At 38.8% G+C, this 23,356-nt stretch overlaps 2 protein-coding genes across 2 annotated transcripts in view; one reads left to right on the top strand and one right to left on the bottom strand.

Moving 5' to 3' along the window:
• LOC145448050 (protein unc-93 homolog A-like) overlaps positions 1–23,356 on the top strand; it is a 245,794-nt gene that overhangs the window by 208,218 nt on the left and 14,220 nt on the right. The gene's annotated exons all lie outside the window — the stretch shown is intronic.
• On the bottom strand, positions 1,893–6,060 carry LOC145448679 (uncharacterized). The gene is made up of 4 exons (XM_080327150.1): positions 4,647–6,060; positions 4,100–4,200; positions 3,803–3,907; positions 1,893–2,809 (listed from the first exon to the last, which is right to left on the bottom strand). The coding sequence occupies exons 1-4, from the start codon at positions 4,702–4,704 to the stop codon at positions 2,513–2,515; spliced, it is 561 nt and encodes a 186-aa protein (XP_080183276.1). The 5' UTR covers positions 4,705–6,060; the 3' UTR covers positions 1,893–2,512.

Raw genomic sequence — 23,356 nt, 5'->3', positions numbered from 1 at the left:
CTGTGTTTAGTGGTGGTGTGTTCATGCTGACTCGTGCAGAGCTCGAAATTAATACCAGCCATCCATGAATTTTTACTCAGCTTAGGCTCAAAAAATATTTTATTGCATGGAAAGATGAATACAGAACATTCATTTGCAGACGAAAATGTGTGAATTTCTAGCTTGCACAATTGAAAAATTTAAGCTTTCCCAAATAGAAATAAGAACTACAGCTACAAAGTAATCACAAACTATATTCTAATTAGAGCAAAGAAGCATTTCACAAATTGGTGTAAAATTAGAATTATAGCGACACAGTTGCAACCACAAATTACATTTGAATCAGAGCAAAGAAACATTTCACAAATTGGGATAGAATTACAATCCAGGCGACACAGTTGTTTTCACAAATCAGATTCTAATTAGAGCAAAGAAACATTTCACAAATTGGAGTAGAATTAGAATCCTAGCGACACGGTTGTTTTCACAAATTAGATTCTAATTAGAGCAAAGAAGCATTTCACAAATTGGTGTAGAATTAGAATTATAGCGACACAGTTGTTATCACAAATTAGATTTTAATTAGAGCAAAGCAGCATTTCACACATTGGTGAAGAATTAGAATTATAGCGACACAGTTGCAACCACAAATTACATTTGAATCAGAGCAAAGAAACATTTCACAAATTGGGATAGAATTACAATCCTGGCGACACAGTTGTTTTCACGAATCAGATTCTAATTAGAGCAAAGAAACATTTCACAAATTGGAGTAGAATTAGAATCCTAGCGACACGGTTGTTTTCAAAAATTAGATTCTAATTAGAGCAAAGAAGCATTTCACAAATTGGTGTAGAATTAGAATTATAGCGACACAGTTGCAACCACAAATTACATTTGAATCAGAGCAAAGAAACATTTCACAAATCGGGATAGAATTAGAATCATTGCGACACAGTTGTTATCACTAATTAGATTCTAATTAGAGAAAAAAATATTTCCCAAATTGGAGAAGAATTAGAATCATAGCGACACAGTTGTTATCACGAATTAGATCCGAATTAGAGCAAATAAACATTTCAAAAATTGGAGTAGAATTAGAATTATGGTAACACAGTTGTTTTCACAAATTAAATTCAAATTAGAGCAAAGAAACATTTCACAAATTGAGGTAGAATTACAATCATAGCAACAAAGTTGTTTTCACAAATTAGATTTTAATTAGTGCAAAAAACATTTCCCAAATTGGAGTAGAATTAGAATCATAGCGACACAGTTGTTATCACAAATTAGATTTTAATTAGAGCAAAAAACATTACATAAATTGGAGTAGAATTAGAATCATAGCGACACAGTTGTTATCACAAATTAGATTTTAATTAGAGCAAAAAACATTTCAAAATTTGGAGTAGGATTAGAATCATAGCGTCACAGTTGTTATCACAAATTAGATTCAAATTAGAGCAAAAAACATTTCAAAAATTGGAGTAGAATTAGGATTATGGTAACACAGTTGTTTTCACAAATTAGATTCAAATTAGAGCAAAGAGACATTTCACAAATTGGGGTAGAATTACAATCATAGCAGCACAGTTGTTATCACAAATTAGATTTTAATTAGAGCAAAAAACATTTCAAAAATTGGAGTAGGATTACAATCATAGCAACACAGTTGTTTTCACAAATTAGATTCTAATTAACGCAAAAAATATTTCCCAAATTGGAGTAGAATTAGAATCATAGCGACACAGTTATTATCACAAATTAGATTCTAATTAGAGCAAAAAAAACATTTCAAAAATTGAAGTAGAATTAGAATTATGGTAGCTGAGTTGTTTTCACAAATTAGATTCTAATTAGATCAAAAAAACCTTTCCCAAATTGGAGTAGAATTAGAATTATAGCGAGACAGTTGTTATCACAAATTAGATTCGAATCAGAGCAAATAAACATTTGAAAAATTGGAGTAGAATTAGAATAATTACTACAGCATATTTTCTGAATTAGACTAGAATCCGAATTAGACGTAGTTTTTATTTCAAATTAGAGTAGAATTAGAAATACAGCTATACGGTAGTTTTTTTCTAAATTAGATTCGATTGGGAGCAAAGAAACATTTCACAAATTAGAGTAGCATCAGAATTTATAGCTACACAGCTTTTTCCAAATTAGAGTAGAATTAGATTTGTAGCTTCGAAATTATAGAGTGGGATCAGAATTATAGTAACAGTTTTTTTCAAATTAGAGAGTAGAATTAGAACTATAGCTACACTGTTTATCTAAATTAGAGTACAATTAGAATTATAGGTTCAGTTGTTTTCACAAATTAGATTCGAATGAGAGAGACGAAGCACTTCTCGAATTAAAGTTGAATTATAATTAAAGCTAGTTTTTTTTTCAAAATTAGAGTATAATCAGAATTTTAGCTACACTTTTTTCACTTTAATTAGACAACTAGACTAGTACTAGAATTGTATAGTTGTCCAAGTCAGCAAACGAAATCAAAATCATTACTGTGATTTCTGAAATCTGCTCATGAAACAGAGAAGCTTGTTTGATTGAAACCCAAATTTTTGTCTCCAATCATGACATACTGTAAAACTGACAGTATCTGGAAAACTTTCGGATATGCGGGGTCACAAACATAATAACACGCGAGAAGATCCAGCACCATCTCAAATGGTTTCGCTTTATTGTGAGACGATCCCTTTATGCGGAAGCCATTCGCCACGATCCATGATGACTGCAGGTCACCATTTTCATGGTGCGCTAGTACGAGATGTCGAGGACTCAGCTTTGTGGACGTTAATTGGACTGAATGGGCCTGGAACTGAAAAAAATATGTTAAGTAAAATTATATTAACAATAATCCATGTGTGAATTGAAAGCACAAGATTTAGATTAGGTAGAAATGCCTTTGTGGGACTTCTGCATAATGAATATTGAATAAAAATAGAGCTGAATAGGTCAATATAGTTTTTTGTCAACATGGTTTGACAAGCTTAACTCAGGGAAACAAGTGATAGCAAATTCTGTCGTCACGATATGCTGTCTAGTCGTTGACATGTATGGGTTGTCCCCATCATCATAAGTTTACCAACCTTTAATGATCCAATAAGATTTGATCAGTATACCATCATACAGGTTCCTTTTGGAACGGCACAAGTATTATGTTCACATTCACTGATTCGATGCACTATATCCATGGTAGCCATCCTCATTGACTCGAAGTCCAAAAATTACATTAGCAGCAGAAATGATTTTCCATGGTGTGGGATGAAAACGAATTTACACCAGCTCATTCTAATTAAGATTTAGCCTTATCAAAATAATGATATAATTGAAAAGCATTTAATAAACATTTATTTTTGGAGGCCTTTTTCCAGTTCGAATGTTTATTGCACCGTCATAACGTAAACAGTGTTAATCAAAACATAGGCCTACCATATTTTCAGCACCCAAAAACAATTGTGCCACATTTTGGCGGCACACGTCTGTACTCAACAGACCCCGAATTAGAGCACATGTTTGTGGAGCAACTTGGAAATTAACAGACCCCCGAATTAGAACCAACTCGAAATGCGCGCATGTTAAGCCACAAAATTTTCAGACAACTAGCTGTACTTTTGTGACGGTCTGTTAAGTTCGAACTTGTGCCAGATCGTGGCATGCAAAACATCCAAGGTGTTACGGAAAACGCCGAACAATGTTTGCCGAAAATCAGGACAGAGTCGAAATCAGTACAAATCAGGACGTTATGGTACATCTATGTTCATTGTTCACACAGTACAAGGTTAAGCAAGCAGCAAATCCTACAACTCGCCTGATAAAGCGTTATCACCCTCAAGTCCTGTTGTGCCCTGATTCTCTTTTCAATTACTGCATTTCGTAACTCCAACAGGAGCATAACCGCAGCGGCTTCTTTTCCCTACAAATAAATAAAATAATGAATATAAATAATGTAGAAGATTTGGTTGAAGGACATTCCACTTATTGCATTCCGGTTGATATGAAGGCAAGAGTTCTGCCACAACAACATTTAATGTATAAAATTGCAACAAAAATAAACAGGATTATCCCAACTAATAAATTCATTCTAGAATAGTTAAATAATACTAACCTCCTCATCTGTCTCTAGCTCTACTCCAAATATTTCGACATTAGTAGTAAGTATTTTGCTTCGACACTCCTCGGAACGGCCATTTGAAACTCGGCTCTGATCTATTACAAAGGCGAAATGTTACTATAAAAGCAGCTATGTAGTGAGCTAAGCATGCACAACCACTTCTATGTGTTATATAGAGGGAACTTGATATGAAGATAATAAGATTTATTTCACTGGATAACATTATTAATTATTATTATAATAGGTTCATGAATGAAATGTCATGTTTTCAATCAATGAAAATGTCATGTAATTGGAAAAACAAGTGAGTCAACTGCAAAGCAAGATGTATATAACTTGGTCAAGAATTCTGGTTATAAACCCACATTGCATCAAGTTAGAGGATTAACTGACATTCTGAAACTCAGTTTCGATGCTACTGCAAGTTGATCTAAAAGGCAATCTACTAATATTTCTCACACTGCTGCTTGCTGTAAGAACCCTCTTGACAACATACCGGTAATCATAACATATCGCATGTTGTTATTCTTGAACGAATTACCTTCAATTGAAGCAATGTGTTCTATCGTAATGCCGTACGCAATCAAGATCTTCTCCATTCCTTCCGCTATGATGAGTTTATCGACACGTTCACCCACATCCACAAAGTCACTGTACTGCGACTTATCGCTCCATTTACTGATGCTGTGTATTGACCTTTGACCCTGACTGAGTTCCCGCCGTTACCGAGAGATGTGAAGCGTGATTGAGAGAGAGAGAGAGAGAGAGAGAGAGAGAGAGAGAGAGGGATGGAAATAGAGAAATATAGATATGTTTATTCAGTCAACAGTTAAAAGCAGAATGCACTGATAATAGCCATGCAGGTAACACTAAAGATTACTAAACAACGTACTTCAAAATTACATGGTGATGACAATGATTGATTAATTGATTGATTGATTGATTGATTGATTGATTGATTGCTATACTGCTGATATGTTAATATTCAATAATGGGGAAACGCAATAAAATGGAAGCCATAGTCAAGTCAGACAATCATGTGGTTGTAACAATGATATATATCATTGGGTTGAAATGATCCATTTCTTCTGCCAGTTTGGTAGGAAAATAAAATGATAAGAGAAACGTTCACAAAACCCAGTAAATGCTCCACTAAAATAATGGAGGGTCAGTGATGAAACAGCAGTCCACTTCATGGCTCCTGAGAAATTTGGCCTCTTAGGTACGCACGTGTGCAATTGCTTTGAGCTGACACGGTCTCTGATCACATAAAATATAAGTTGCGCACAAAGAATCCGAGGAGATGACCTTTTTTTAGTGGTCACGCACTGTTGTCCAAGGGACCACGCAGTGAGTAGGTTAGCGCTTGCTGCAGAGTCGTCAAATTAGAGGGAACATTGCTTCTGAGCTATATGTAAACGGGGCTAAAAGCACGCATTACTCACACTAGAGTCGTTAATTCCGTTCAACATCTATTATAGAAATGCTGCATCATTTGAGCGGCTATATCTTGCAACTTACTTCCTCCCCTACAAATAACCCAGCGAGAGCAAACGGACCCCAGTGTCATTGGGTTTACCGATGACGTCATGATCGGTACACGAGTGTACCGTACCTTACCTTGGATGATCTGGTCATTTACCAGTGACATTACGATAGCAGCGTTTCCAGCGTCGATCTCACAATCCCTCTCAATCTTACTGATCTGATAACTCGTGCGGCGACTTACCGGGCTTTAAAATGTATACGTAAACTCTTTCATAGTGATCAAAGCCGGGGACAGATGATAAGATGTGAGCAGAAGCACATATTTCGTAGCTTTATCTGATAAAGTGTGGACTTGCACATATTATGACACCACTGCGGCGAAAGATTTGGGTCGACTTTATGTGTTTGTCCCATATTGCATCTCTAAATGCACAATTTTGTGTCTAAAGCGATGCTTTCGATTTAGAGTGCACGTCCATAAGAACCCATTACGAATCACGGCCGAGAGGGGGGGTCTGAAAGTACGAATCACCACCACGAGTTTCCAGACGAGTCACCGCCGCACCCATCAGAGCCCCATGCAAAAAACACCAAGTCACGAGCGACCATATATACTACTGTAGTCACGCCCTGATTGAGTACTCTAGTGATATTATCATTTGTTAGTTCATCAATTCAGTTTATCTTTATTTAGAGCCATCCGTCCAGGTTGAAGATCAAGCAGCCTTTTAGGTGACTCTATTGTAACACCGGTAAGTACAACCCTCTGAATTTGAACACTTCAAATCTGTTTTCATAAATGTACGAAATTTGAATCACGTTTGCATTGCAATTCTCCGAGTTGAGCGGTACTTCAAAATTTATAGTGCAGTAACATAACGTTGCGATTCAGATGATTTGCTGATAATCCACAAACCATTGCGTAAGAGAATAGACGACCAGTAAGTTATCGAATGAGAACGTATATAATCAATAAGTTACTTGAATGTTGACTTGATGGAGAAGTAACATTTTTAGTTCCATCAACCCCTGCTTGTTTGCTGTCGTTTGGACTTCACCTACATCATGTATGATGGCTTATCACAGACGAAAGAACTTCTTCAAGGTTCTTTTAAAAATAATTTGTTCCGTCGGCCGTCATGATTTCCGCAAGTAAGAAAATCAGAGAGTCACTGGTAACAAATGAAACCAGCAGCGACGTCAAATGACATCGGGATCGGCCAATTGCATTCGAAAATCTGGTTATAATTGAGATCATATTAGTATGCGAAATGAAGGCCTGAGATGATCAGGTCCAAGTACATGTAACGGCTCATAATAATGTTTTGTAATCTGAATGGGTTTTCATTCTTTTAGTTTTTTTTACGGATCACTGGGATATCATTATCGCGATGCCCACATTCCCTTTAACGTCTACCCCAAACGTTTGTAAACCTATTTTATCGGATCTGGTGAGGTAGGAAATGCCCCGCAGAAGGACATGCAGAGACTGAAATCCGATTACACGTCAACGCATATAGCGAATCATACACTTAAGTGTTTTACGGAACGCGGGATTGAAGAAGCTGCTCCTTGATCGACTTGCGATTGAGAGCGCATGGCTGTCTTTGTTGCGCTTCAAAGATAGTCCGAAATAGCTTGCAAAGGTTACTTCGTAAATAAGAGGGTATTATGCAGTGTTGGGATGACTCGAGTCATGACTTGACTCGAGTCAGACTCGAGTCACCTTTTTCGTATGACTTGACTCGAGTCACTTTGTTAAAATGACTTGACTTGACTTGACTCGGCGTATCAGAAATGCGGATTGACTCGTGACTCGAAGCAAAATTCACGAGTCAATTTCAAGTCATCAAGCAATCGATGTCGATAAAAATCACTGTATCTTGCAATCGGATTGTTCGAGAAACGCTGGTGTAACCCGTGAGAGCGACCAATCATTCGATGATCGTGCGTTTCACTGAGCCTCTATTGTTCTCTCACAAATAAATTGACCGCTTACGAAGTGGTCGAAGCTTACAGCTTACGCTGTCGTAAACTAGTATAGTAAAGTATTTTAGGAAAAAAATGTCTGTTCTCTGTACCTGAACCAAACCTCTTTATTGAAATTAAATTCGAAGATAGTTTATATAGTCCTCGACCATTGGCGCAGGCTCGAATTGTATCATATCCATTTGTAAATGAATTATGTACTGTATTTTATCAATTCGTTTCTCTATTTTCTATATTGGCTGGTAACTATATAAACTGAGGCCATGCCATTAAAATTGCGCAGTTTAGCATTTCTACGGATATGTAAGCGATACAGCGCCGTCTTACGTGTATATATTTAACTTCAGATTCGTTCATCGGTTCAAAATCAATGACCGGTTCTGTATTTCAGACAGCTAGCAAAATGCAATGGCGTAGGCATTCGAAAAGGCAACTTGACTTGAAATGTGACTTGACTCGTGACTTGAGTTGACTTGACTCGACTTGACTCGAGTCACCTCCAAAAATCGATCGACTTTACTTGACTCGAGTCAAAATGTGCAATGACTCGAATTGACTCGTGACTTGATCCCAACACTGGTATTATGTGGTGGGGGTAGCCTACACGATGGGTGGCATACATGCCTATTTCTCCAAGGGAACATACTTTTGGATCATCATAACAATGCGAAAGTAAATGGTTGAAGTTGTCAAATTTGCTTAAAAGAATTTCGGGTTTAAACTTCACGTACAATGTACAGTACATTCCTATCACGATCTTCGAGAACTGCGAGATTCATGAATATTGTCTCGCAACATGCGAAAAAGAACGGATTCCTATTTACAAAATCTGATTAAATATCTTTTGTCCTCTTCTAATTCAACGAAAATATTGACCGATGTGCTGTTGTTTATGGCATTCGTGGTGGCACCACTTGCACGGATGAGGGGGCGAGGAGGCGCCTAGATGAGCCTCCAACACTCAGGTCAGAATCCTGGAGTCGACATTTCCAAACCTATTTTATCTGATCTGGTGATGTGGGCAACGTCCAACATAAGGACATGCAGAGACTGAAATCCGATTACACGTGAGCGGCAATGTTCCCTCTAAGCTGCACACGTGCGCAAATGCGCAGTGCTGAAACGGTCTCTGCGCACAGAAAATCTACGCTGCGCACAAAAAATCAGAAATGATGTTTTTTTTATAGTTGTTGCGCACACTGTTGTCCAATGGACCACGCAGGCGCGCAGATTCGTGAAAATTGAGATGGAACATTGCCTGGGCCAAAACGTGTTATCACAGAAGTCTGAAACCGAGGTACAAGTGCGCCCAGCAAAGGTAACTATATTGCGCACCGTGAAGAAATGAGAGTTCACAATCACCTGCGCCTCAAGGAAGATATTTTTTAGTATGGCCTCGTCAGGGTTGTAATGACTCGAGTCATGACTCGACTCGAGTCAGACTCGAGTCACGATTTTTTTGTGACTTGACTTGACTCGAGTCATTTTCTTGAAATGGGAAAATGACTCGACTCGACTCGAGTCAATATTTGGATTGACTCGACTTGTACTCGAGTCATTACGCATGACTCGACCCAAGTCATTGACTCGGCTTATTTTATGTGACTTGAAGGTGAAGAAAGTTGCGAATCACAATGGTTGGATCAACGCATGTGACGAATTCTGTCGACATCGCTATTTGTCACCACTGCTTTCGTTGCACTCGTCTGATATCAGATATGCGCCGCCGTAAAAACAAAAGACAATGGTACATAATAGCAAAGAGCAATGCATTGTACAAAGTCATCCAGTGATGAAGAGGTAATAGATCCTCCGCCAACAAAGTACTCAAGACATTTCAATTATACAAGCAAACAATCGAAGCAAAAACCAATTAGAGCCAAAGAAATGACTATCAGATGATCAAGTAGCCTACTTGGAAGAGACTGATAAGCTCATGTGTAGATATGAAGGCGATCATTCTTTGCATTTTTGGCCGACTAGAATGGATGAGTATCTAATGCTCTTCAGTATGGTTCAAAATTGCTTTTCAATTCCTGCATCTAATGCACCAGAGGAGCATGTATCCAGTGGATGTGGATTATTCTAAGGCCATGCCGCCTCAACATATATGAGAATCTCCTTTCTAGGGCTGGGCATAATGATTCGAGTACTCGAATCTGAATCGAGTATTTATTTTAATGATTCGAGTCGAGTAGTAAAATACGATTTTTCGAGTACTGAAATTATACGCTTCTCACCACTGAAAGTTAATTTATCAACGAGAATTATAGTTTCGATACTAATTTTACTGGGAAGCCCTGAAACCTTGTTTGGCGATATCGTAGCATACGAAATATATAGTACAAAGCTACGAAGGTTACTGGTGGTAGGACATTTCCGAAGTCATGATCATCCCACAACATTGTCGCCAAGTGAAATGAAATTGGTGTGGTCGAAAAAATATCAATGTATCATTCATGAGATTGATAACAGGCATTATTTTCATTGTGGGGGCATAAACGGTCCATATTTGAACTTTGACGTATTAATTCTGTTATGACGTCATAATGAGTGATACTCGATTACTCGACTCGAATGGATGCATATCACGTGATTCAGAATCGAATCACTCAGGTACTCGATTTTGCCAGCCCTATGTCCTTTCCACTTTAGTATTTCTGTCTGTGAAAACACACAATACCCTCCGTTCGTTTAACGTTTTGTTAGGTATGTGCATTGTGCACGTGATAATAATGAATGGCTAATGTTGTGTGATATTTGTACAATAGGGTCGATCAAAAATACCTTCTTTTTTATTCTACTGGGTGGCTACTTGATAAAATTGCAACGTTGCAGAAAAAGATCAATGATATGAGAGGAGAAAATTTTGGATTTGAAAATACATGGAGTATTTTTAGTGAGAAATGATTTCATATAATATAATTACATACTAGCAGTAAGTCGACTATTTTTTCATATCCAAAATATTCCACTTTAATAACTCCGCTTCTTCTAGTTGGAATTGAGCCAAATTTTCTATGAATCATATTTTTACACAATCTAACAATATCATGAGGTAGCGGGTATATTTCGAAAGTCTCTATTTGTAATTAATCCAAAATATTTTCTTTTAGCATTGCTTTCTACTGGTTGGAATTAAACCAAATTTAAGTTCTTTCAGATAATCTAACAATTTTAGGAAGCAGCCTCTTTTTTGAGATTCTGTCTTCATTTTTGAGAATTTTTTTGGTAAATGTAGGGCAAATTCGACTAAGACAACAGTAAATCAGCACTAAAGTAACGCTCCGGCGACTATTTCGGCAGCTGAGACGGAAAGTTGACCTTTCTTCTGGTCAACCACCTGATATGATGTGAAACCAAAACTGTACCTCTACATAAGCGTTTATCCGTTGATTCTTTACCAGCTTGTATCTAGCTAGACGTGAATTCGTAGGTCCTCCATCAGATAGTATGTAGACGTGAATTCGTTAATTCTCTATAAGCCATTTGTGAGCGGTCGTCGATATGCTCGTAATAAAAACTGAATGCTTTCATTTGTGATATATCAGACTGACAAGACAGATATTTGATTTAAAGTTCTAAGATTAGTAACGCTATCGTATTGGCGGCCTGTCTCGTCTATCTGCAGCATCGGTATATGAGGCCAGGAACTGTCTGTTATCTGCTTAACTAAATAAACTTGTGCCAAGACTATGATAGGTACAAAATAAGCATGTTTGGCAAGCAAGGAATTCGATATCACCCAAGCAGGATTGAAAACATAAGTTGAACATGACTTCAATACTGTGACTTGGACTCGACTCGAGTCATAACACTATGACTCGGACTTGACCCTTAAAACTGTGACTTGGACTCGGACTCGAGTCGGTGATGAATTGAAAATGACTCGACTCGACTCGAGTCAAAACCACAAAAGTCAGATTGACTCGTGACTCGGAACCTTGTGACTTAGTTACAACCCTGGGCCTCGTACACGTGAGCGATACTGATATCATTTCAATAGAGCATTATTTTCTAGGAATGGCGAAATAACATGGTTTAACAAAGTTATAAAAAACAATGGGCTAGCTCGAAGTTAATCTGCGAGAAACTAACGAATGATAGTCTTTTCCGCGTGGCATAAACATTGCGTAAAATTTACTCAGGACCGTAACTTTCGCACCCCAAACCCCCCAATTGGAGGGGCCGAGCTCAAAGGGGGTCCAAAATTATTTCGAGAATTAACACAAATCATGGTGTATTTTTTGAAATTTTTCAGGAATTTTTTTTTCGCGACAAGCGCGTTTTGTTAGTGTAAGATATCTGATTATTGGGTACTCTTTCCCAACAAAATTTGGGCATGATGTATAGAAATGGGCAGTTCGGCGTCGGCCATTACCGCACCATGACATATGAAGTTAAAGGCTATGTAACATGCGAATCCAAGAAGTGCGCCAGAACGATCAGCAGCGAGAAAACCTTGGGCGAAAAAGACTGCCCCAGTGCTGACCGAAAACTTCGATATATACAAATATATGCGTAATTGTCCATGTCCGTGGGCGCCTAAATGGCTGGCGAAGAATGTTCCTGTCCTGGCGATCCGAGTCCCACAACAAGACAAAGGCCATATCGAGGGAACATTATTTTCCAGTTAAGAAATACCAATTTGAAATCGTGTACGTCTTTTACTTTAGCACGTTTTGGCGATTTCAATATCTTTTGACATAGAAGATAGGGGGTCACGAAATAGCATCATGTAACGAACTCATTGTATCAACGGGTACGCCCGAAGATGTTTTATTATTATTTAGAGGGCCTATCTATTCCAACACACCTCACTGGATCAGCTCTACCGGTAAATCTGATTATGTGAGCAGGGAGAGGATAAAAATTGACAGCAATATATATGCAATTCCCGATCATATTGGCTGATGCAATCATGAATTATAGAAATTTTTTCGCGCTTCGCGCGTTTAGGGACGCTTCTACTAAATGGGAACCCAATGTACATGATAAGTACCGGAAGAAGGCTAGAGCCGTAAGGGAGTCTGGGGGGCGAAGCCCCCCAGTAGTTAGTTTTATCACCCTATTGGAGAGTGATTGCGCACTGTTGTCCGAGGGCCTGCGCAGTGAGTTAGCGTGTTTGCGCAGACTCTTGAAAAATTAGAGGGAACATTGGTGAGCGGATATAGCGAATAATGCACTTGAGCGTTTAACGGGACACAGGATTGAAGAAGCGGCTTTTTGGTCGACTTGCGATTAAAAGCGCATGCCTGTCTTTGATACGCTTCCAAAGATAGTCCGAAATAGCTTGCAAAGGTTACATCGTAAATAAGAGGGCAATATGTGACGGGGTAGCCTACGAGATGGGTGGCCCTCATGCCTATTTCTCTAAAGGAACTCTTTTGGATGATTATAACAGTGTGAAAGTAAATGGTCGATATTGGCAATTTTTTTCACATTTCACACAAGTTTCGTGTGTAAACTACACGTACAATATACAAGTTCATTCATAATGCGATCTTTAAAAACTACGAGGCTCGTAATTATTGACTCGTAACACGCGAAAAATAGCGGAATTCCTATTTACAAAATCTGTTGGAATAGCTTTCGTGCTCTTAATAATGACCGTCGTTTTGTTGTTATCTATGGCATTCGTGGTGTTTGTCAACTACTATGGTCATTTACACCGAGCCAATTTTCTTTATTGTTATTCCGTAGCTGCCGACTAGTAGCTGCGACTAGTAGGTGGGCCGTGCTATAAGTCGGCAGTTACGGAAAAATAAGAAGAATATCGGCCTGGTGTAAATGACCATAGTAGTCGATAAACACCATGAATGCCCCAAAAACAAACAAACAAACTAGTAGCATGGCCCACTTCTAAGCTTTTTAAAAGACACTGCTTGCACGGATGAGATGGCGAAGAGGATCCTAGATAAACCTCCGACACCCAGGTAAGAATTCTGCAGTCGACTTCTTTCGGACTCGAACCCGCGACCCATTGATGTTGCCGCTTTGGATTATACCACTACGCCAGTGGTCTCAAACTCAAATGTGCTCGCAGGTCAATTTCCCAGTCTTTAACGTGTCAAAATGACATGTAAATTGAAAATCGGAACTTTGATGAAGCCGAATTTTCATCTAGCTAGACCATACAGTGAAAATATGAGATTTTAGTCAAAATAGCCCCATGGATTATCTTCAAAAATAAAGCCAATTTGAAAAAAGCTCAGGTCATATTAGGTATCAGTGCCCATCAGAAACCCCAAAACCACTCTTTCTTTGTCTGCCTAAAAATAGGTGTCGGCCAGTGTAATAATCATACTTTATCCGATATAGTTTTTCTTTGCACGGCTCTTTCCAAACCATAGGTCTCAAACACGCGAAGGTCTCAAACACGCGAAAGCATTTTGTGCGGCTCGCGCGGAACTTTCGATTTTTAGGTATTCGACAATTTATTCAACTGCGACATATCTTTTTAGATTTGAGAACTTTAAGCTCACTCTAAAACTACTTCTAAAACACGAAAGCACAAAGGGTAAGGTCGCAATAAACACTGAAGAAAAGTATAACGCTGATTTAATTTGGTAATGACATGAACAAAAGCCTACTTAGCAGGACTATGATACCCGAGATCAGGGGTGTAAACTCAACTTGTGTCGAGGGCCGGATTAAAAAATTTTGATCGCTCGCGGTCCGGACCAGCAATCAAATGATTCCAGTGTATTACCTCACAATCCATACCCTTGTTTCCACTGGAATGCTTCATTTCATCGCTATATGCAAAACAGTTTTATATATTATATTGCAGATCACATGGGCTCTATTCGAGCAACACCGTTATTCCAAAACAATGGAATTGGCAAGCATTCGATGATTGGCCGATTGAATGCAGATATAAACCACTAAAACAATGCCTTTAACAACGACAGGTTGCAATATTTCTACACTGCACACACTGGATTAATCACGATACCTCGTTCGCCCAACGTATTTGTGGTGAGAAATGCTAGAGATTGTATAACGTGGGCGCAAAAAATTTGTTCATTATTTTCATATCACGTGACCAATTAATTCACCATTCGAATTTCTATGGAGACCGGTGCTGGGGCCTTTTGGGTCAGACTAAGGTAAAAAGAAGTGCGGCCAAAGATATTTGAATTATATTGTCGTATTTTACAACGGTTTCACATTGTCATTTTCGTCTCTGAATACTTAATATTTGGTCCATTTTTCAAAAAACTCTGAACTCGGTTTGCACTTTTCTGCCTTCTTAGAATGTTATGTCACTATGGAGCATATTTTCGGAATCAGTGCGATAGTAGCTTTCGATCAAGACCGGATTCAGTAAATTCTGCGATCTGGAAGACAACTTTTGGATTGCCAGAAATCTTAGTTGGTTACGCAAAACAATTCTGAATCCAGCCTCAGCGAAGAGGAACGGAGCTGCAAAATCGGTCTTTGACATTCCATAATGTCAACGACTTGTTCCTGATTGATACTTGAGTTAGAATCAACACTGCCGACATATGGTTAAATAATATGGCCTACGAACATGTTCGACATTAGTGTCTTGAGGAATTATTTAATATTCACGTCAAAGGATTTATTATTAATAATCCTAACTTTTGTTAGAAATGTACTGGATTATATACTTAAGCGGGCAACAAGTTTACTGTAAGCAGAACTTGAGCGAACTGACTGAAAGCACAATCAACGGCTTTATATATAAAGCGACATGAAAATAAAAGAAAGCACTGTACGCTTCGATGACCACAGTGGTTGTGCCGCATGGTGTCGCCACAATACATTAATTTTTCAATTTGCTCAGAATGGCCTCGCGGGCCGGATGAAATGGTCTGGCGGGCCGTATGTTTGACATCCCTGATTTAGAGCCATCCGTCCATGTTGCAGATCAAGCACCCTTTTAGGTGACTCTATTGTAACACCGGTAAGTACAACCCTCTGAATTTGAACACTTCAAATCTGTTATCATAAATGCACGAAATTTGAATCACGTTTGCATTTCAATTCTCCGAGTTGAGCGGTACTTCAAAATTTATAGTGCAGTAACATAACGTTGGGATTCAGATGATTTGCTGATAATCCACAAGCCATTGCGTTAGAGAATAGACGCCCAGTAAGTTATCGAATGAGAATGTATATAATCAATAGGTTACTTGAATGTTAACTCATGGAAAAGTAACATTTTTAGTTCTATCAACCCCTGCTTGTTTGTTGTCGTTTTGACTTCACCTACCTCATGTATGATGGCTTATCACAGACGCAAGAACTTCTTCAAAGGTTCTTTTAAAAATATTTGTTCCGTCGGCCGTCATTATTTCCGCAAGTAAGAAAATCAGAGAGTCACTGGTAACAAATGAAACCAGCAGCGACGTCAAATGACATCGGGATCGGCCAATTGCATTCGAAAATCTGGTTATATTTGAGATCATATTAGTATGCGAAATGAAGGCCTTAGATCAGTGGTTCTTAACCTGGGGGTAATTACCCCCAAAGGGGTAATTTGCTATTCTTTAGGGGGTAATTCAAAGTGATGTTTTTTATATACTTATAACGCTGCACTGAGAGTATTTTCAAACTTAAATATGAATGTGTAGGCTGACATATATTAACACAGCATGCCTGCTGTGATATCATAGTAACTATTATCAGTGAATTAGTGTGGATCATATATTGTTGCGCATGCTGGCAAATTGAAACACAGCAAGGGGCGTCTAAGTTTAGCTTTACACTTATAATGAGGTAACAGGTAACAACAAAGTAGAAATATAGTTGTTAGTACTGTAGTAGTCTAGTCTAGTCAGTAAAATTAAGTCTGAAATCTTCAAAATGCCTTCGAAGAAACGAGGGGAAGATTTTGGAACCTTTGGGTTTGGTTTCAAAATGAATAACCAATCTTTGTTATTATGGCATTGAACTTTCTGATTAAATTACCTTCAACTTATTGCTGTGAAGTAGGATTTTCTGCAATGGTATCTATCAAAACGAAATATGTTTGCGATTGACAATTACGTGAGATGCTGTTTATTACCCTACTCTTTGTATAGATTTTATCACTGGATAACACGAAAACATTATCAGCCTTCCCATTGACTTGATATTTTTAACAGGCCTTTCAGGGTACATTATGACGTAATCTTTGTACTGTTTTACAATTAATTGAGTGCAATCTGTAATTTGTTATTTTTTGAAAAGGGGTAATTGCGTCCCGTCATTTTCTTCCTGGGGGTAACGACATGAAAAAGGTTAAGAACCACTGCCTTAGATGATCAGGTCCAAGTACATGTAACGGCTCATAATAATTTTTTGTAATCTGATTGGGTTTTCATTCTTTTAGTTTTTTTACGGAACACTGGGATATCATTATCGCGATGCCCACATTCCCTTTTACATCTACCCCAAACGTTTGTAAACCTATTTTATCTGATCTGGTGAGATAGGCAACGCCGAACAGAAGGACATGCAGAGACTGAAATCCGATTACACGTCAACGCATATAGCGAATCATACACTTGAGTGTTTTACGGAACGCGGGATTGAAGAAGCTGCTCCTTGATCGACTTGCGATTAAGAGCGCATGGCTGTCTTTGTTGCGCTTCAAAGATAGTCAGAATAAATGTGGTGGACCTGACAACCATGCAAAATCAACATAACAACTGAAATGTAATATTGAAAACTACATTTGATGTTGCGATTTTGATATTAGCTAATTATATGTGGCTCTTTTAACTTGTCTATAAGACGAAGCTAGCGAAGTCATGTTAAAGACCACTGATTTGATTGTGATTGATCCAATGAAAGAAATGCAACTTTGCTGTATGTTATAGCTTCTGTTATACTGGCAAGTGTCGCCGAATTGCACTGTCGGAATTTAACAAAGTTTGTTCAAAATCTATATATTGCTTTCACAGATAACTCGTCCGAAACATGTTAAAAAGTTTTGTGCAAGATTTGCACCATTGCGACCTACACCCAAAGTAGGCCATGAACATTCTATTACGACACCATGCATAAAACTATACGTTCCAAACTTCTCAATCTACTTAAAATTTGACGTTTTCATTTCTCTAATTATTGTAAAAACGTCCAGCTTCTTGCATTTTGGAATTGAGATATATTATTATATTATAATTGGCGGACCGGCAGGAAACAGGACTGGCACCGGACCACTCAACGGTGGTTTAGAACCATGGTGCTAGATGGCAACTTCAAGATCCAACATGCGAAATCATCTTGTCTCCAAGCTCGGTATCAAACTCCTTTGAAATCAACATAGATAAATACCGGCGCAAAATCGTCGATCCGGTTAGATTCCATAGATTAACTTTATCTAGAGCGGCTCAAACTTTTTCCCACTGCGTACCCCTTACGAATTAGCGTCATGTAGAGCTAATGCCTAGAAATGGTATGGTATAAAAGTGTGCGAAATTGAAAGTCAAATCACCACAGACAATGTAATTTACACTTGCAAACGTCATTTCACTGCGGTAAATGAGCTTGACGCTACTCCGCGAGTAAGTCTGTTGTTGGAACTGTTACGAAATGCGTAAAGTATGTCAAATGGAAAGTCTGTCACGAATTTTGTTTAGAAGCACGCACAAACTTGCTCACAAGTCGCAACTGTAAGTGGAGGGGACAGCAAAAACTATACGACAACAAATCTTGTCAACTATCTCGATATCAAATAACGTTAAAATTAACACTGATCAATACCGACTATTGCGTCAAATATGTGCTGCAGACGGATCGATAACAACAAAGATAACTGCTTACTCCAAGCGCAACGTGATAAATATTGGGTAGCGTTGCGGTAAGGTCTAGGTCTAGGCCAAGGCCAGTGGTCCCCAACCTTTTTCGACCCATCGCCCCCTTTTCAAGCTCATTACCGATCTGCGCCCCCCAAATTTTGTGAACCGAAAATTGGGCATACAAACTGTAATCACCGGCGGGGTGACTAAAAAAAAGGTCAACTTTACAACTAGCAGCCTAATTTAACACTTTTGTAACTATATTTCCGTGGGTTGACTCAAAAAAAGGTCAACTTTACGGCTCGCAGCCTAATTTGACACTTTTGTAACTAAATTTTCGTGGGTTGACTAAAAAAAAGGTCCGCTATTTTGACGCGTCATCGCGCCCTTCGTCCTTTTCGCCCCACTAGGACGCCAAATCGCCCCCTGGATGGCGATATCGCCCACGTTGGGAACCACTGGTCTAGGCCATGATTATATGTTCACGAGAGTCACCCTTTCGCTTGGCCGAAGTTTGGAGGGAAAATACCACATCGCTTTCGCTTTCGAAAGCGATATCGCTTTCACTTTGGGAGGATGACCGTCACACGTAAAGCCTTTACGTTGTGAAACCTAGCCAAAGTCAGCGAAGCACAATGTAGCGATATGGATTAACCGAAAGCAAAAGTAGACGCCCAGGTATGTTAACCTACAAAAATAACAGATAAATGGGTTTCAGGTTTGGGTTTCGCCGGGTTGGAAACACTAGTCGCCTTCACTCCATTTCGAATTAAGATTGCATCCGATAGAACTTCATATATCATAACACTTCCTGCTTGCTACTGACTTAATAGGATAGGACTGTGGGGGTTATACAGCGACTCGTTATTGCTGTTTTATCACCCACGACGAATCACTCACAAAAATGGTCGCTGCCGTGTAGCATTTCGGTGGAATAATTTTACCATAAGCAGACATTCATGATGTACGTTTGCAGCGAACATCGTTGTCATAATTCTTCGTCTCCTATATAGTTGATCTCTATCAGTATTATAGAGGTCTGAATCGTCTGATAATAATGAGATGAGGAATGTTGAAGATGCACGTATGTTTGGAAATTTTGAATTTGCCCAAAAAAACTTTTTTTTCAAATTTTTCTGCCAACCCCATGAAATTGTTGGGCTGTCTTCAAAAACTATGCAAAACAAATTTGACTCAATTCCAAGCCGTAGAGGCGGACTTATTCCAGTTTTTCGATGATAATTCTTGGATTATCCACCGATCAAGGATAATCCCGGAAGTATCGAATGAAAACATTTTTGCGTTTTTGGGCAAATTCAAAATTTTCAAACTCTACGAAAACCGCGAATATTGGTTGGAATGAATTCAAATTTGGGTGCGTCGTTTTGTAAGGCAACCTAACAATTTAATCACGAGCCAACAAGATTCAGGAAAAATGTTATTTTTGCACAGCCCTAGTGCACATCGTAATTTCGAAAGTGAAACAATAGAAAGGTGATGAATTCGAAACTATAGTTACCAAGCCATGAAAAGTAACTTGCGTTCAAGGGAACTACCATTTGCGTACCACTTTTTCATTCGTACTGCAGCCTGTATAAATGCATCGTTTAGCTGAAGCGAGGTGATCTGTAAGCGGCGCAGGGTAGTCGCGGTATTCGTCGTGGTTCCGGAGTACGATCGAAGGCTGAATGTCAATCGATCTGAAGTGTAATAACTGTTGGATCTAATTGCCATTTAAAGCTACGATCGAGTGCTGGCGACGGCCACATAATATATTTCAGGAAATTAAAAAAAAATCACTCTGCCATTTTATGAAATCTAAATCAGTGGTTTTCAGCCATTAGTTTGCGGACCGCTAAAATTTCGGAACATTTGTTGCGGATCAGGGGATCTTCAAAGTTTAAAATCATATAGACAGGTTGCACAAAAAAACAGCAGAATTTCATGACATTGATAATGAACTGGTTAGATTATTATTAAAGCGATATCCAAAGCTTTGACGGACAATGTCAATCCTGTGTTGATCTCATAGTGCAATTATGGGAAATTTCAGAGTTAGCGAATCATTGTCAGTAACTTCACCAATTGCAAGAATTCATGTCATTTGCCAAAGGAATATTATATAAAGCTTTGCTGTATGTTAGATTAAGTTGTGATGTCAAATTTAGATAAGTTTTGTTTCAAATTATTCTCAGCTTTCACATGTAACTATAGTCTTAAACCATTTTGGCGTGCTTTTAGACAGTTGGCACAACGCATGCGGCGTTGTGACGTAGGATATAATCCAAAGTATATGCGCCCACTGCTATTTGCAATAGCACAATGTATGATGTAAATTACGGAACTGGCAAAGTTCTGAAGAAGTTTTTCATTTTACGCTTTATCTATTTAATCTGTGGAGATTGTAGATTCGCATATTGCATTTTTTAATTACCACTTTGAAAATATTTGAAGGACCGGCAGAACGCGCGGCATAGACTGCTGGTTTCGAAACACTGATCTAAATTGATCCTGGCAAGGAGCTAGTCGTATGCATACTTAACCGTGTAATACACCTACGTATTTCATCTATTTTACTATCAAATGTTATGCTTTGCTTAACTCGGTTTGAATGATGTATTGGAACAACCTCAGATGATAAAACATAACATAGCCTAACTTTACGACATGAACCTCTGACATTTCTGCATGTTACATACTTTATAATTAAGTCGCGAGTAGCGTGTAGTGATACTTCCTCCACTGCCTCAATAGTGGGTCACTATAGTTCGAGTCAGACCGATTACGACTTCAGAAACCCTTTCAATATGTTGGAGGTTTATCCATGTCAACTCCTCACGGCTACATGTATACGATCCGCGTAAGTGGTGTCCTTACAATCTAGAACAGCGGTGGGCAATTATTTTCCTCCGCGGGCCAAATTAGAAAAATAAATACGTTGGCGGGCCAACTAAAACATGTAGCTACATTCTTCAGTGTATTTTAATTTTATTTCTAAATTACATTGTTAATAAATGCTGCACAGTGAATATGTTGATATTAGGTAATGAGAAAGTGATGGTTAATTTAAAAAATATCTATTAGCTGTAATGGTTCGAAACAATGCACAACGTGATACATTTTATCTCTCTTTAACCCCATATCCAGGTTTTTCTATTAAGACTCTAAAACAGGGGTTTTGAAACTTTTTTAGGCACGCCTCCCTTTATTATAGTGAACAAATTCGTGCCCACTTATCACGATATCACAAAAATACAAAATATTTTGTAGCTTTGTGATACACGCTTACTATGATATCATAGCAAGGGGAAGGCTGTCCGGGCTACCACAATGGAAAATACGATCGAAACAATCATTTCCATTCTGGTAATGGAAAAAAATGATATTTCCTTACTCGACGTTAATCAGCAGAAGTAATACTCGATCCAAATTCGAGTATTCTAATCACTATACCCAGCCCTAGTCGGACGTCGAAGAGAGCAACGGTGAATAAAATCTGCGCGAAGACTAGGAAGCGGTATCGCTTGGGCTTGTTGTTTCATTTACAGCATTGCTGCTTGAGCCGGAATGTTTGGCAGGAATGTCTCGAGATTTTGTCGAAAAACTTGTGTTCAGCGATGCCGACTAAGAAAACTGGGCGAGACATCTCCTGTTGTAACACGAATTAGGTTTTGTTAATCTGAATTGCTGCTTGCTTTTTGTTCGATGCATGACTGAAAAGATCAGTATATTCAGTAGTACATCCTTACAATTATGATATTTTACTGATGAAGGTTTACTTATTGCTTTTATACGTGTCAGAAGCCTATATCTAGTATCCACGCATACGTATTGTTGTTTGGATAATCTAAAAGATGGGACTGGAAGACTCTCACGAGGCAGAAGCCTTACAACGATACCGAAACAAAGGACAAGTCAAAAAGTGAATGATTTCAGTTTCGTCTTAAAGTTTAGAATCAAATCGTCGAATTCAAATTCATTCGCAGATATTTCGGGACGTTTGGCTTCGCCGCAGGACAGACAAACTTACCACGCGGCATTTGTTCAACGGCCTCCAACGATATCGTGGTCGCAGATACCTTAAACGGCCGGGTTCAGGTTCGTTGGTTTTGTTTTAACAACTCTACTATGGCTACAACATTCGTGATTCCAGATCTTCGATGACAACGGACAAGTGAAAAGGGTCATCGAGGTCTCGTGTGAAGACGTGTGTGTGACGCCAAAAGGATTGATTGTCGTCTCGGACGATGAACACGACTTAATACGAATATTCGACGAACAAGCAGAGTGCGTGTCGGAGTTTGGTAACGGAGGGTCAGGTGAGTTGTGCGTCAAGAATCAATAACTGTCAGATTTTATTTTCATATGAACAAGACACACACAATGAACAATGCGCTAGGACACAATGCCATGTAATAAACATTTGTCCTTCTCCGATGTTGATCTTTTTATGCCGTGGCACTTCCTAGCTCTTTCCGTTCTTTGAGAGTGCTTTCTTTCACCGGTTCTACTTCTGGGTTTTATGTGTTGGTAGGGACGGTGACGGGATGAAGAGCCTCGCTCAGTGGTTCTTAATCTTGCCTCCAGCGGCCACCAAGAGCCGATTTGGATTTTTAAGGGGCGGAAACGCTCAGGGCGATATGGGGGCGCGGGCGCAGGGGGCGGTATGGTGTACGCTGAAAAGAAATGGCTTTGCAGTAGATGGTTTAGTAGTAGGACATGTCGTTAATGAATTTTCGGTGCAAATTAACTTCGACAAAACATGTCAAATATCGATATTTTTGTTCCGGCACCGCGACGATGTTTGCTACACATGTTTTCATGAGTGTAATGGCTTATTATTATTCCTGTAAAATGAATTGCGCGTACTTCTAGATAGCCAATTCCCCGTTAAAACACTGCCGTCACGCTAGCTAGGGTTATTTTCAACAAAAAGTTTCGAACTAGGTATGATATCCTGCAGCGCACAGCGCTGGAAATCGAAGAAAGAGGACCTGTGTATCACTTTTGAGAATGAGAG

Source organism: Botryllus schlosseri, chromosome 10 (genome assembly GCF_051294905.1).
Source record: "Botryllus schlosseri isolate E-star chromosome 10, Bs_hap1, whole genome shotgun sequence".
NCBI classification, from domain to species: Eukaryota; Metazoa; Chordata; class Ascidiacea; order Stolidobranchia; family Styelidae; genus Botryllus; species Botryllus schlosseri.
This window is presented reverse-complemented; position numbering and strand designations above follow the sequence as displayed.

Coding starts and splice junctions, on each gene's coding strand:
- LOC145448679 (XM_080327150.1), bottom strand. CDS start 4,704: ATGGAGAAGATCTTGATTGCGTACGGCATTACGATAGAACACATTGCT. Junction 4,201..4,646: donor ACACATTGCTTCAATTGAAG/GTAATTCGTTCA, acceptor CCTTTGTAATAG/ATCAGAGCCGAGTTTCAAAT. Junction 2,810..3,802: donor GGGTGATAACGCTTTATCAG/GCGAGTTGTAGG, acceptor TATTTTTTTCAG/TTCCAGGCCCATTCAGTCCA.